The sequence below is a fragment of the Colius striatus genome, chromosome Z (assembly GCF_028858725.1).
Source record: "Colius striatus isolate bColStr4 chromosome Z, bColStr4.1.hap1, whole genome shotgun sequence".
NCBI classification, from domain to species: Eukaryota; Metazoa; Chordata; class Aves; order Coliiformes; family Coliidae; genus Colius; species Colius striatus.
In genome coordinates this window covers 50380567-50394644 of record NC_084790.1, presented here as the reverse complement: position 1 = coordinate 50394644, position 14078 = coordinate 50380567, and the positions used below count along the sequence as shown (strand labels likewise).

Here is a 14078-nt window from a genome sequence, read left to right as displayed (position 1 = left end):
GAAATGCTGGTAGCAGTACTTGTCAGGGAGGTATCTATTAGAAGGCGTATTGCCTAACAATCCAGAAATGTCAGGCCTGCCAGAATGCATCCGTTGGTGTGCCCACATCCTGGCACTGCTTGCCTTTCCCTCCCCTTCTTTAAAGCACCATTTGCGGATCCTGTCCAGTCATCCTTTTTTCCCTTTAATACATTAAGTTAATGTCCATTAATGCAGGTGGTGGTGTTTTAACATAAGCATAAACCCAGGAACTGCACTGCATCAAAGAGCAGTGTAGACCTATTTACAACAGAGTAGTGAAGTAGTAGTGTGTTTAATGGGAACAGCTGGGGAACAAGATACTCTTTTAGGTAAACTCTTTCCAATCTAACCAAAGTTAGGACTGGAAAACAATTTAGCAGTATTACAACCACAAGAGGCTTTAAAATCTGTTTTAAGGTTTTCCACAGAAGTTGGGTATGGCAGTTAATGACAAAGCACAAATGGCATGAGGTGGGCTTTTTTTATTAGACTCCTCACACTTGACAATGAAAATCGCTACATTAAACAACTAAGAGCATCATACAGCTTCACTGAACTAGTGACAGTTTTGTTCAGCAATGGTCTTGATAGGAGGATGGTTAGCTACCCTCCCTGTATTTCAGTAACATTTGAATTAGGTTTAAGAGTTTCCAAATACCATTCAAAATTAGGGAAACCAGCAAAGATAAAGCAGCATATTTGAATTTGTTGAGCTCTTTTCAGAAGACAGCCATTCCTGAATTGCACCAACTGCTGTTAGACATTGCCACCCATCAGCAATGCACTACTCTAGCAACTAAAGGCAATGACTGCTCTCCTTCCAAAGAAAAACCCAAACTAAATGCCTCTTAACAGCTAGACATTCAGGACAGAGTTTGGACAATAAAAGCTGTGACAACCAGATGAGAGTGTTCACCCCCCTGCCACTAGCACGGTGGCTTCAGCGTTGCACTGATGCAGGCTGCCAGCACTGTCTGCTGAATACGCAGCGAGGGCTTCTGCCAGGGTACAAGCCCCCAGCTGACCTTATCCACTGCTCCTTACCCAGGCTTGAAATAGTTTCTGGAGAATATGGATGCACCTATAATTCTTTACTTCATAGTTGGGCACAACCTGTCCTCCTCAGACAGCACACTAACCCCAGCCCTCAGTCTGGAATTCTTTAGGACACTGTTATGGGTGTGGCTTCCTGAAGGTGAGGGGTAACCCCCACAGCTCTGCCTGTACACAGGAGCTGAACTTGTCCAATTGCTCCATGACTTGGTGTCAGTCCCACCCTGGCAGGTGGAAATCCTCAGGGCTGTTTTCATATCCTGGTTAGGAATCAATTCCCACAGATTTACATGACCCATGGCTTGTCCCTTGTGACACAGATTTTAGAAGTAGTTCAAGGGACTGGAAAAGTTGAACATCGTATGCCAACTTCTCAAAGGGCAAGTACTTCTAAGTACAAGGACACACACAAAACAGTATAGGTCCTTCCTGTTGCACCCACAGGGAACTCGCTCGATAATTTCCTTTCCAGGTTTCTCTCTGAATGGAAGGGCACACATATCAGAGTGCTGATGTAGCAGCGAGAGAGGAAAATTCCACGTAGAAGTTCAGGTAGACCAGCTCAAGGAAAACAAGACTGAATAGGAAGTTCCTAATTTTTACACTTCGGATGACAATAGGTCTGACTAGCAATTGGTCGGGGTTCTGAAAAATGAAAGTCATGACATAAAATTGTCTCTTTTAAAAAGAATAAAGCTGCAGCAATCCACATTATGAGCCTTCCTTATGCTAGCATGGAACGCCTATGCATGGTGTGCAGGGAAGAGAAGCTTACTGCATCAATGGTTACAGATGAAGAAAAAGGGGTACTTCCAAGCGTCTAAGGCTCAAAGAGTATCCCTTTCTTTCATATAAGCTTTTCTCCTCCTCCATCTGGGGACTAAATAAGCAACCCTGTCAGTAATATACACTGGTAAATTGCATGGCATAACCCTGACTGACACTAATTGTACCTAGGGCCAAAGATGCTGCACAGTTACACTGACAGCTATAGAAATGCTCAATCTTCTCCTTTCTGGAGAGCAAGTCTTTTTTCAAATTACACGCATAACTTGGGGGGACCAAGACATTGACTATATTCCTCATTTTATGTGGAAGGATTTCTTTTTGCCAGCTAAAAGAGTTGTGTTCTTCAAGGGCAAGTCTTACCTTGGGACTCTGCATGTGCTACCCAAGGCCTGATGCAGTTCAGCTTATTTCCTTTCTGTGCAAGTACTGCCTTTTGGTATATGAAACTGTTCCCCTGGTCTTAAACATCTGAAGAGGTTTCTACAACTTCACCAATGGCTGTATAAAAAGTAGAAAGCCCTGCATAATAAATAAAAGTAGGATTGTTACTGATCCACTGGCCACCAAAGAAAAAACTGCTCCACAGAAATTCATCTCAGTTCTTAAAAAAATCCTTCACACTCCAGAAAAAGCCACAAGTTTATCCTCCGGCACTCCTCAGTCCTGGGTGTCTGTTCCTCCCACGGAAACGTCCATAACCTTGCTAATTCTGTAGAAGCAAAGAGGACAGCCAAGTACTTTGGGAATGCTCTATATTAAGACCACACTTTATAGGAACATCTTTTAACATGCCTCTGATGTGCTAAGCTCAAAATGAGCTTTTGGATGTACAAACTAAGTGGGGCATTCAACTTTTCACCTCAGTAACACAAATCAACTGCTTTCCTGGTAAAGGTTCTCCATACATCATAATACTGAAATTTCATCCACGATCTAAAAGTTGGTGGGAAGGTAGAAGTTTCTCCAAAGCAAGGAAAAGTTAAAAACAACTACAGACCAGGATTTTTCTTCATAATTTTTAATATTTCTCACTTTTAAATACTGGTTTTAAATTTTTGATTGTAACATGGAAGAGCCAACTTCTTTAAATTTTTAAAACTTATCATTAGGATCATAAAGTTATGATAGAACAAACAGTTACACTCTATATATTCAAGGTACTCAAAAATATGATTCATGTTTTAAGTCTGTAAGTGAACATTGGCAATTCAAATACAGCATTATCTGTACAACTTGACAAAAATACAGGTGGACAATCTGATTAAAGAGAATCTGCACAACTTCAGATAAACCAGCTCAGCCCAATTTAGTAAAAGGTTGTGGGTTTTTTTTCTTTTTTAAAGTGCATCACATTTTTCACAGATAAATGCGTCAAAGTAAGACGTTCAGGTTCTCAGACAGGATAACAGTGACCATCTTATCCTCATCCCCAATGGAAGTTCTATCAAGTAATTTCCTTCAGATCTAGTTTGGCAACGTCCAAATTCTCTGAACATGTGCAGATATTCAGAGAATGGTACCCGATGGAGAAGACTGCTGCGTTCTCAGCCCTTCAAATTGGTTCAGTCTATAAAAACACCCATTCTTCAGCCAAGAGGTGCTTCTGCAAAGACCACCACAGCTGCATAAATACTACCGATCCACTAACAAGGAGAAGGGAACTCGGAGCACAGGATACATTGCAGTGACTGAAAAGAGGGATGGGCTCAAGAGACGGCAAAATCTTATAGAACCACAAAAGCAAGAAGACCAGAAGAAAGGATCTAATGGCTCCTTTGCGTACAGACAATCTGAGAGGCCTACAGAGAACTGCCCTTTTTTTTTTTTTCTTTGTTCACAAGGTCAAGTAATACCGATCTCTCTGTTTTGCAACTCCTTCCACATTCCTTAAGAAGCCTCTTATGGCTCCGATTGGGCAGGGCTAGCTGTAATGAAGTACCAGTGCCTTTAGCCAAAAGTAAAACATATTCTTTACAAATTGTATCTGTAGTGTAATTTTATTTACACAATAAACTGCAAAAGTACATCACATTTAGTGCAAATGCAACTGAAGATATAAGTTTATATACTGCTTTGTAAACTTTCCATACCTTTGTAAAATAAAGCTAGCCAATTAAATTAATAAACTTGCCCGTGTTCCAACAGTTACCAGAAATGGCAAATAAGGACTTAAAACTTTGCATTTTGGACTTGTTTGTTTCTAAAGTTCCCATCAGTGGCTATGGTGGAATGAACTATTACTTTGTTGATTGTAAAAAGATGAAGTACATTTGAGGTATAAGATTCCTTTTTTTTTTTTAATATCTCTATACAAAATGCTCACTGTTGATATAGTAAACATGTACAAATTTTCATCTTATTTGCCTTACTAGCATTACCATATAGGCACTTTTCTACATATTCAAATTAACAGAATAACTCTGTAATAAGGCATATTCCATGCACACTTTTAGAGAAAGGCAAATAAAGAGAGTTATGGACCATGAAATCTGCATGCATGTGTAATTGTGTCTTAAGTACAACTTCATCTCTAGAGAAGATGAACACAAACTTTTTCAACACTATGCAGATTGCATTTAATCACTTACCAACTCCTCATTAAGTTACTATATCATATTTATTTTCAGGCACCTACTGTACTATTATCAAATAAAACTTTCATCTTTCTTTTGAAAAAAATATATCTGAAACTTTTTTCCCCTCAAGATAATGCAAGTTAGCAAAACACTGAGCAGTCTCTGAAGAGCTTCCAACTATGGGATATGGATACAAGACCTCAAAGTCAGGAACAGTCTGCCACAGTCCTCTCCTCATGACCTTCTCTCCAGAAGCAAAGGCAGGCAAACAACTGACACTTCCCATAGCAACTAAAGGGAACTTTTCAGTAAGAACTACACATCCTTACAGCCCTGGTGGGTTTTTCATCAAGAGGCAAATAATTTTCTACGCGAGGAAAATACATGCAGGATCTGAAAAGAATGTACTCATCCTCACTCTAGACAGGGAATGGTGTCTCATGTATTCAAATAAATATTACAGTGTACCTTCTCACAGCTTCGGGAAAGGCCTGGATATATCATGCAAGAAAGCAGTCCACATGTAGCATGGACAGATGACTTCCAGCTTTCAGGCAGTCTCTTGCCCTCTCATACAGAATCTTCCTAGATGTTTCTGGATCATGTTTAATGACAAAAATTCTGTAGCATATATTACGTAACTAAAAATACAATAGAAATATAAAGGTATCTGGAAAAAAATAAAGCTTTTCACACTCTTACTCCTTCAGAACAAAAGATCGTCATAAGAGTAAGACAATAGAAAAGGCAAAGTCATAAGGATATTGACAGCCCTCAGTTATTAACTGACATTTTATGTAACAAGATGATTCATTATAGAAACCAGCAGCAATTAACTATGATTATACAAAGCAAAACAAAACCTGGCAATAAGTCACCTCCCTCCCTTCCTCCCCGCCCCCCCAAAATGCCACAAGATTTTTGTGCATATAAAGCACATACAGTATGCTATATGTGCATTTGTCTTTTGTGCTTTTTTGACATGCACAAAAACTTTGTATCTTAGGAAGGCTGACAGTGACATTCTGCAACTTGTTAAAGCAGTAACTCACATTGGTGACTCAAAGTTGTACACGTTCTTCCTCTTCTAAAGCAAGCAAATAAAAAGAGAGCCATATACATGTTATCAATACATGTATTTATAGTTACACACTGATTCAGCAAGAAAAGTTAGCAGGAGAGAACTAGTGTTAAATATTCAGCCTCATGGTGTTGAAACACTTCTTCGCTTCAGGATACAAAGCCTAGAACTTTGGCCATAAAAAGACTGTAGATCCTTTGTTCCACACCACGGAGTGCTCTATGCGTGGTCACTTCTCCAACGTGGAATGCTCACCCAGTCTTGTTCCAGTTGCTGCAGGACAGCAAAGACAAAAATATGCCATTGAAAAGTTTTGACACTACTAGGAAAACAAGAACTTGTTGAACACTTTAAATAGTATCAGCACTGTTATGGTCACGTTGGAACTGTTGGCTCATGACAGCCGTGTTTTTAATGGTTCGCCTACACCAGTTCTCTAATGATATCCAGTTAAAAATGTGAATCACTGCAGGGCTACCTGTTACAGAAGGATCAAGTGACTAAGACTTTTGCAGTCTGACATGATAAATAGAACCCCAAAATAGGATGTTAGCCTGTGTCATGCATAGAAAAACAGCTGCAAAATTCATTTTCAGATCATGCTGTAATACTAGAACTGCCACATGGAATCCTACGGTTTGTCACTATAGTTACACAAAATGTATTTAGTAAGGCTCCACACTAACAAAAGTTAAGCAAAGCCTTACTTAGCACTAAGGATTATATGTCTGACAGATCCAGACAGCCTGAAAAGTGATCAAGAAATCCTCTTCTAACGCCACATCATCATTTAAATGTTAAAATCATTTTAGATTAGCCCAATGACCCACACCGTTAAAAGATATTCATTGACTTCAGAAAGTATCTGTAAATCCTTTTTCTTTCTTAGTCTCTTAGAAAGGCTAAAAATTTAAGTCACAGCCTTTTAAATACTCCAGTAACTGACATTGGTCTGTCAGAAAAGTGCCATTAATTAAAATCCTAAATCAAAACTATTCTGTTAGTATAAAATAATACTTTGACCTTTGTAATAGTCTATCAAATATACAACTATAACTAGAACTTAAGATATGAAAATCTCATGAGGGTCTATAAAAAACTCCAGTGTGTGTTTTTTATGTAATTTACATTTTGCACCCCAAATGTAAAATGCCCATGGCAGCTGAGAAAGGAACAATGCTTCATCCTTTTATACTTGCACATGAATTAGACATTATGCAAAAACTTTCAAGACAAGCTAATAAAAGTTTAATAAAAAACTAAAACTTGTGCAGACCTTATTTTTCTTGCTAAAAATATGCACAAATTGCATGAATGTTTAAAAAGGTACATTGCATACACATATTAAAACTAAGCACTGAATTCATGCTAATCTTGACATTTCTAGATTGCATACTTCTGCTTGGCCTTAAGTTTACAACAGTGAGTTAAGAATGAAAAATATTAAAGTATACCTGCTAATACTAGAATAAAATAGGCTTTCCTGCAGTTTTGTCTTGCACGTATGATGTGAAACGCTTCAAGAATTTTGGATATTCTCGTTTTGCCACTGCCCGTAACACTGACGCTGGCGCCCATCCCCCTGGGTTCACTAGAAGTAGACGGGAAGACAGATATTGAAATACAGCAAAACTGTTAAAAGGCTAAAGACAAAAATTTATACTAGTTATGCAACTTTCTGAAGTAACAGGAAAGAATAATGCTCAGCAGATTTTTTTTTTTTAATGCCCTTACAGATTGTCTTGTAGCACTTTCTTACTCTTAATGCTCAAGCTCAGTCCAGTTCTATGATGTCACTATTTAGAAAGCATTAAAAAGCATTATGTGTTGTGAGTCTCTGGGGAATGCACAAACAAGAAGATGATATTATAGAATCACAGAATCTCAAGGGCTGGAAGGGACCTCAAAAGATCATGTAGTCCAACCCCCCTGCCAGAGCAGGACCACCTAGAGTAGGTCACACAGGAATTCATCCAGGTGGGTTTTCAATGTCCTCAGAGAAGGAGACTCCACAATCCATCTGGGCAGCCTGTTCCAGTGCTCCCTCACCCTCATAGTGAAGAAATTCTTCCTTGTATTTCTTTGGAAACTCTTATGCTCCAGCTTGTACCCATTGCCACTTGTCCTATCATTGGACATCATTGAGAAAAGCCTGGCTCCATCCCCCTGACATCCACCCTTTATGTATTTGTAAACATTAATGAGGTCACCCCTCAGTCTCCTCCAAGCTAAAAGGGCCCCAGCTCCCTCAGCCTTTCATCATAAGGGAGATATTCTCTAAAGATTTCTAATAAAAAACAGAAAAAAAGCCTGAAGTTGCTTCTTATTTGAAAGAAGAAGTCACTCTTAACTTCTCCGTAACTGCTGCATTTGCTTGCAGAATTGCTACACAGTCAAAATCTTACAGATTATTTTTAAACACTTCAAAACTCAAATTGATTCTAAAGTACCTTTCAATTCACAGGGCAAGTATTTTGTTGAAAAATTTGCCACTTTCCATATAATCATCATTCAGATTTTATCAATGAGAATGTATTTAAGTAACAAGGGAAACTTCTAAAAAGGAAACAAAGCAGCTTACCCCAGAGTTTTAACACTATACTGTATTATTTGATAATAAATGAGTGAGCTACTACTCAACGTGTTTTGTAGTTGTAGAAGAAGAATCAATATGTATGTAGCTTCAATACCATATACGCTGCTAGATACTGGGTACAGTTACAATACAGTTTGGCTTTGATAACTTCTTGGTCACTACCAAGGATTCTATTAGTTCAAAAAAAAAAAAAAGTAGATTGGATGACACAGCTTGCAAACAGCCTCATACAAAGTGTATTTGCTTCTGAAAAATTCTTTACCATCAGCAGCTTTTCAGCCTAACAAGATGAATTGAGGGGAAAAAACCCAATACAGCAATGCATGAAAAAAACATACTATTCCTAAAACTAAAAGCTATGCCAAGTCATCCCAGTTGCAGACCCTTCTCCTGCCTGCCCTCCTCTACTCCAAAGTTCTGTACTTAGGACTGAGCTACACACCACTTCCATTTATTTCTCCCAGAATGCCAGACAAAGAATGATCCCATTCACTGATTCATGCAGCACAGTCATTTGAGTCTTTTTAAACACAAAGACCAGAAGTGTGATCCTACATACAAATTTAACAGAAAATTGCATTTATTGCCTGTATTCAGATCACCAGAATTAGCATATACCATGAATGTTAGTGACAAATTTTAGACTTACCATTAGCTACATATGTAATCTTGCATAGGATGTTTTCCCTGCTTATTTCCTTGTTCCCCTCTGGTGGGCTTACTAAGGTCTGACAAATCATAGCAATATTTATTTTGGCACGGACACAGCGATTGTTCAGCTGCCAAAAAAAGAAATATTTGTAAGCCTCTAAACCAAAGCCTCAATTTGTCTCAGCATACTTGACCTGCTCACATGTTAACTTACTCTGAAGTCTAGGACATGCCAGAAGCTGTGTTTCTGAGAGCCTGCGTTCTAGCACCATTTGGGTGTAACATGAATGTGAGTTAAATGAAAGGTACATGGTGAACAGGGAAAAGGTTATATTGAAATGCCTGAATCTCCGGTTTCTGCTTGATTAGTACACAGTACAAGTGAATTACTTCAAGTATTGTTAACAAATCAGTAAAAGAACGTTTAAAGAGTAATGTATCAACATTTACAAATACCAGTTAGTAACTCTTCCCTTGTAAGCAGACTATGTCATAGCAATCAGCACAGAATTACTCTCACCAGAAAACAATGATTGGTACTTTCTGACAGAACCAAGACAGAACTGTGTCAGATAAAGGCTTAACAGACTCCCTTGTCTACAGTTATACAAGCTTACTCCTGTATCTGACAATAATGAAGAGTTATTGCTTTGACTCCATTTCAAATAACCTCAGTTCTTTAAAATGCTCCAGAAATATTGCTTCCACGCTGCTGCAACACCTGAGATCTGCCAACTGTTGAGTTAAGGTGAGAAAACTTTTGGCTCAGAATGCTTTCTTTCATCAAGTCACAGTATCACCTGGTTCCAACAAACTGTATTTTTGCATAAACCCCCCCCACCTCCCTCACGCTTAGTACTTCACGCACATTACCATGTAATAGAAAGATGTTACCTTAAAAGCAGAACTTGATAGAATGAAAATAATACTCACAGGAGCACTGTCATGTTCCACAGAGAAATTGCACACAATCCACGTTTCAGGGTCATTTTCACTGAATGCTGGTATCTTTCTGATGGCTGATAAATACAGCACATCCCTTTGAGAAGCTGGCCACACCCTCTGTGGAGAAACATCTGAATATAAACTGTTGCAGTTTTGCAAATGAAGTACTTACTATCCTTAGATAAAGGAAAAAATAAGCAGGGCAAACTAGCTGTTATTTGACGGAAAGTTTCTTCAGGTTAGTAGTTCCATTCTCTGAACTGAAACAGAATGTAGCTGTTTTACAGATGCCTATCAGTTTATTTGGCTAAGTTCCATTTTAAAAGATTTAGGACAAAAGTTTAAGGCCTTTGAAATGCAGAAAGCCAAGCTCCAACGACTTTTTCAGTAGATAAAGAGGAAGAAGCAGTTCCCCATCTGTTCCCTCAATCTCAGGTTTATATTTTAGCTCATACTTGTAAGTTACAAATGGAACTAGTGGTTACGTATAAATAGATGTATGCACACATACTTATGTTTCCAGAAGGAAAGGGAGTAAAAGACTTAAAACAACCATGATTTTCAAAAGCTGCTACTTCAGTAAGACAGATATGGTAAACTGATGCTATCTAAGAGAAAGCTTCAGAAGCAAAATGGCTGATAAGAAAATAAAAGCCATTTTCGCGACACACAATAGGGGAAAAAAGTCTATCTCTTACTACAGCACTGTAGAGTTGACACAGATTGTCTTTAAATCATGAGTTTAAAATAAACACATTACTGGTAGAATTGCTAAAACTAAATATGTCTTTATATCTGAGAGTACTAATACCTGGAATCAAGCAAGATTAAAGATGAACCTGTACCCTTTATTTACATTGTCTTGAACTGTTACAGCTGCTGAGTAATTACTCAAATTATTAGTTTTGTAGATTTACACCAAAACTGGGGAGTGGGGAGATGGGAGTGGAACATAATGAAGCTACACAAACAAATGTTGTACCAGCAATTATTCTATCTCATAATGCAAATCTGTCTGTCAGATAGCTGTGGTCAACAAAACATATGATACAGTGGGATAGGTTTCTTCCTTGTAGTCACTGCTGATTTACTGCTTCTGTTTGCTTTAGATTACTCTTGCCTTGCTGGCAGTGATAAGTGTTATTACAAGCTCTATCAGACACATGCATAACCAATTACGTTATCAAGACAAGTTTTAAAAATTAACAAAGTTGCAGCTCAATAGAGAACTTATTCTCAAGTGTTGTTCTGAAGACTATTTTAAGTTGTTAAGCTATTAAAGTATTCAGAATAAGATTAGAATACAAAAGCCCCAGACTGTCTCGGTAAGGTATGCACACGGCTGAAATATTATTACCTTATGTGTTTGGTAAATGATGATTGCATTGTCAGCTAAGTTTTCCACAACATGGAAATTTTCAATTGTTGCTAAAAGAGGAAGGGGAGGAAAACAAACAAAAAAATCCATCAGTAAACAAGCACAGATATTAGGTCAGTGTTATAAAAAATATCCTTGCTGATAAACATGGAAAGCTTAAGAGTCACTTCCTTACTTTCCCAGTCATTACGAACATCAACATTCCAGAAGTAATGGCAAACTTCATGACCTGTTACTCCTTTAACAGCATGGGTTGCTTTCAAAGGATCTAAAACTATTCCATTCTCTTCCACTTCTCTTCTGTATACCTATTGCCAAATACAAAGTAAGAAAAATAGAACAGAAATTGTGAAAACTTCACTTTTTAATTACTAAAAACTTAATCAGTTTTAAAAAACCCCTCGCTTTCCTAGATGATTAACACATCAATGATTTGCCATGTCAGTAGCAATACAGACACTCTTACATACCAATTCACATTAAAATACCAGTGTTTTAACAGTCTTTGCTTCAAACACGATTCAGCTACATTATTTATCACTACATATAAGGATCCATACAAGCACAATAGAGCAATTATTGTAACTTGCTACTCTAACATTTGTATATTGAATTTACACACCATTTTTACACCAAGTTTTAAGTAAGGGAGAATGTGAAGAGATTCAGCAAGGAAAAAGCTATCTCAGGAGTTACATCGGATTTTGTATAAACAAAACTATTAGAAGCCACAGATCTCGTGGGCTCCTAGTATAACTTAATGCTATTCTCAGAGAGAAGTTTTAACAGCATAACTTGCTCAGTGATAGTATTCCCAGAGAATCACAGAATCATTTAAGTTGGAGAAGACACTTAAGATCAAGTCCAACTGTAACCCTAATGTTGCTAAGACCACCGAAAGATATTGAAATCATCTGTCGTCACAGAGTATTATCTCATATCAATTAAACGTAATGCCAATGTTACCTTCATTTCTCCTTCTTCTACCACTAGTTGCCAGTTGGCATCTCCTCCTACGTCTTGCAAGGAATACGTCATGTGGTTTTGTACCATTTCTTCCACCTTTAAAGGAAAAACAAAACAAAACAAAACACCAACCCATATTTTTAATGCAATCCTTCTGCATTCTTGGGCAGAGACTGTATAGTACTGATGACACAAGTCAGTACTTCAGATCCCACGCAGGAGCTGAATTTGGACAACAGAACTTTCTATGACAGGTTAAAAACAAGCAGATACTTCTGGCCTTCAGAAACAAACCCCAGATCTTGATTCAGCTTCCAATTTCATCCTCTATGGGTAATTCCCATACTTTCTTTGAACCTCTAAACTGTTAAAACTCACTACTTCTACCAAATATGGTTTTATGTCAGCATATAGGAACTTACTTCAGGTATATCTAAACAGAATTACAATGCACTGCAAGATATTCATTGAAGAGCATTTAAAAAGCTGAACATAGGTGGGAGGACAGGGAAGAAGAAAGACTGTCTAATAAAAATGAACGCATATCAAAAGTCATATTGGAAGAGCAGTGAAGGAAATAGTCATGAACAGAGCATGCCTACTCTGTTTTTTTGGAATCTTTGTACAGCTGTCAGCTAGAAAAAAGAAGAAAATAAATGTTGGCACTCAAAAAAATATGATGATACAAAGACTTTACTACTACGAAATACTAATTTAAAAATATTTAGCTAGACAGCTGTGTGCTCTTCTTAAAGGCCAGATATTTGATACTCTTTTCAAGCTATGGGAATACCTCTTATTCCAAAAAATGTGCATGAAAATGGGTGCTGCGACAGGACATGGATTTTTACCTTAAATCTACAATCTTACTCTGTTTCTTTGGTTGCCCATCCCTTTATAAATCCCACTCAAATAAAAATAGAAGCAGTAACATAAGGTTATCCATTGCTGCATAATGTTTACAAGTACTGGAAACACTTTAGTAACTTTTTTCCACCCAAGAAGGCAGGTAAGTACTAAAACTTGTCATAGCAATTAAGTCGATGTAATTGACACTGTTTTACTAAATTACTAGACATAACTTTTGTGTTTTTTTTTTTTTTTTTAAGGAAAGGCACTAAAAGCAAAAGCTAGTTACTTGACCAATGCAAAGATTACTCTAAAGAGTACACAATCACAAGATTAAGAGTCTGAACTCATCCACGGTTGTGCACAGCTTACAGAAACATGAAGCCTAGTGTGCATATAAAATACAATTTAAAACATATTTGAGTAAGTAGTACAAGTAGAAAGTAGAATCAAAGAATACTTAAAGATCTTTTTTTCTGACATGATATAGAATTGAAAGATGTTATTTATTTTTAAAGTGGACATTACACTTAAGACCAGGAAGAAAGTTAATTAAATTAAGTCAAAAACTTCAAAGTACAAGATTAAAAATCCACTTATTCTAACTACAGGCTTCTCTACAGAAAGAGAAGTTACCAGTCTAGTTTTTGGTGTTTTCTTTGCGTTTTGTTTTGTTTCTTAATTATAATGAACTAAAAAACACCTAAAAGATTTGAGTTTCTGCTTTTAGACAGGCCATTATTTCTTTCTAGTTACTATTAGGTTTCCTTCAAAAGATCCTGCTGTTTTATTTAGTTTTCCATTGAAACAATGACAGCACAATCCAAACCAGAAAATAATATGGGCAGTTTAAATGTTCAACTTACTAGCTCAACTTTTCCTTTCAGAAATGAATTCTCATCATGTTCCCAACATTCACCTGCAACACCTCCAAGTCCCTACGTCTTGTACCCTAGCTCCTAATCTAGTAAAGACAGAACTAGCTTTTATATGTTTGTTTTGTGGTCTACTGATTTTTGGCTTTATGTAAAATTCCAACAGACGAGTGGAATAGCAAGGAAAGAGAGGAGGCAGCATCCCCAGTAGTGCAATCTAAACAGTTTCTTACTTCTGCATCACCTACAACTGCCTTGTGCATACTACTTGTCCCAGCTGTATCTAACGAAAGTGTTG

At 37.4% G+C, this 14078-nt stretch overlaps 1 protein-coding gene across 3 annotated transcripts in view; it reads right to left on the bottom strand.

Annotated features, from left to right (window-relative positions):
- Positions 1-4146: 4146 nt before the first annotated feature.
- CERT1 (ceramide transporter 1) overlaps positions 4147-14078 on the bottom strand; it is a 76813-nt gene continuing 66881 nt past the window's right edge. For all 3 annotated transcript variants that reach the window (XM_062019455.1, XM_062019453.1, XM_062019454.1), the window contains 7 exons: positions 12057-12152; positions 11266-11398; positions 11070-11140; positions 9701-9829; positions 8766-8895; positions 6975-7111; positions 4147-5793 (listed from right to left, as the gene is read on the bottom strand). In XM_062019455.1, coding sequence (XP_061875439.1) covers positions 6984-7111; positions 8766-8895; positions 9701-9829; positions 11070-11140; positions 11266-11398; positions 12057-12152 — 687 coding nt within the window. In that variant the 3' untranslated portion in view covers positions 4147-5793; positions 6975-6983. The remainder of the gene's footprint in view (positions 5794-6974; positions 7112-8765; positions 8896-9700; positions 9830-11069; positions 11141-11265; positions 11399-12056; positions 12153-14078) is intronic.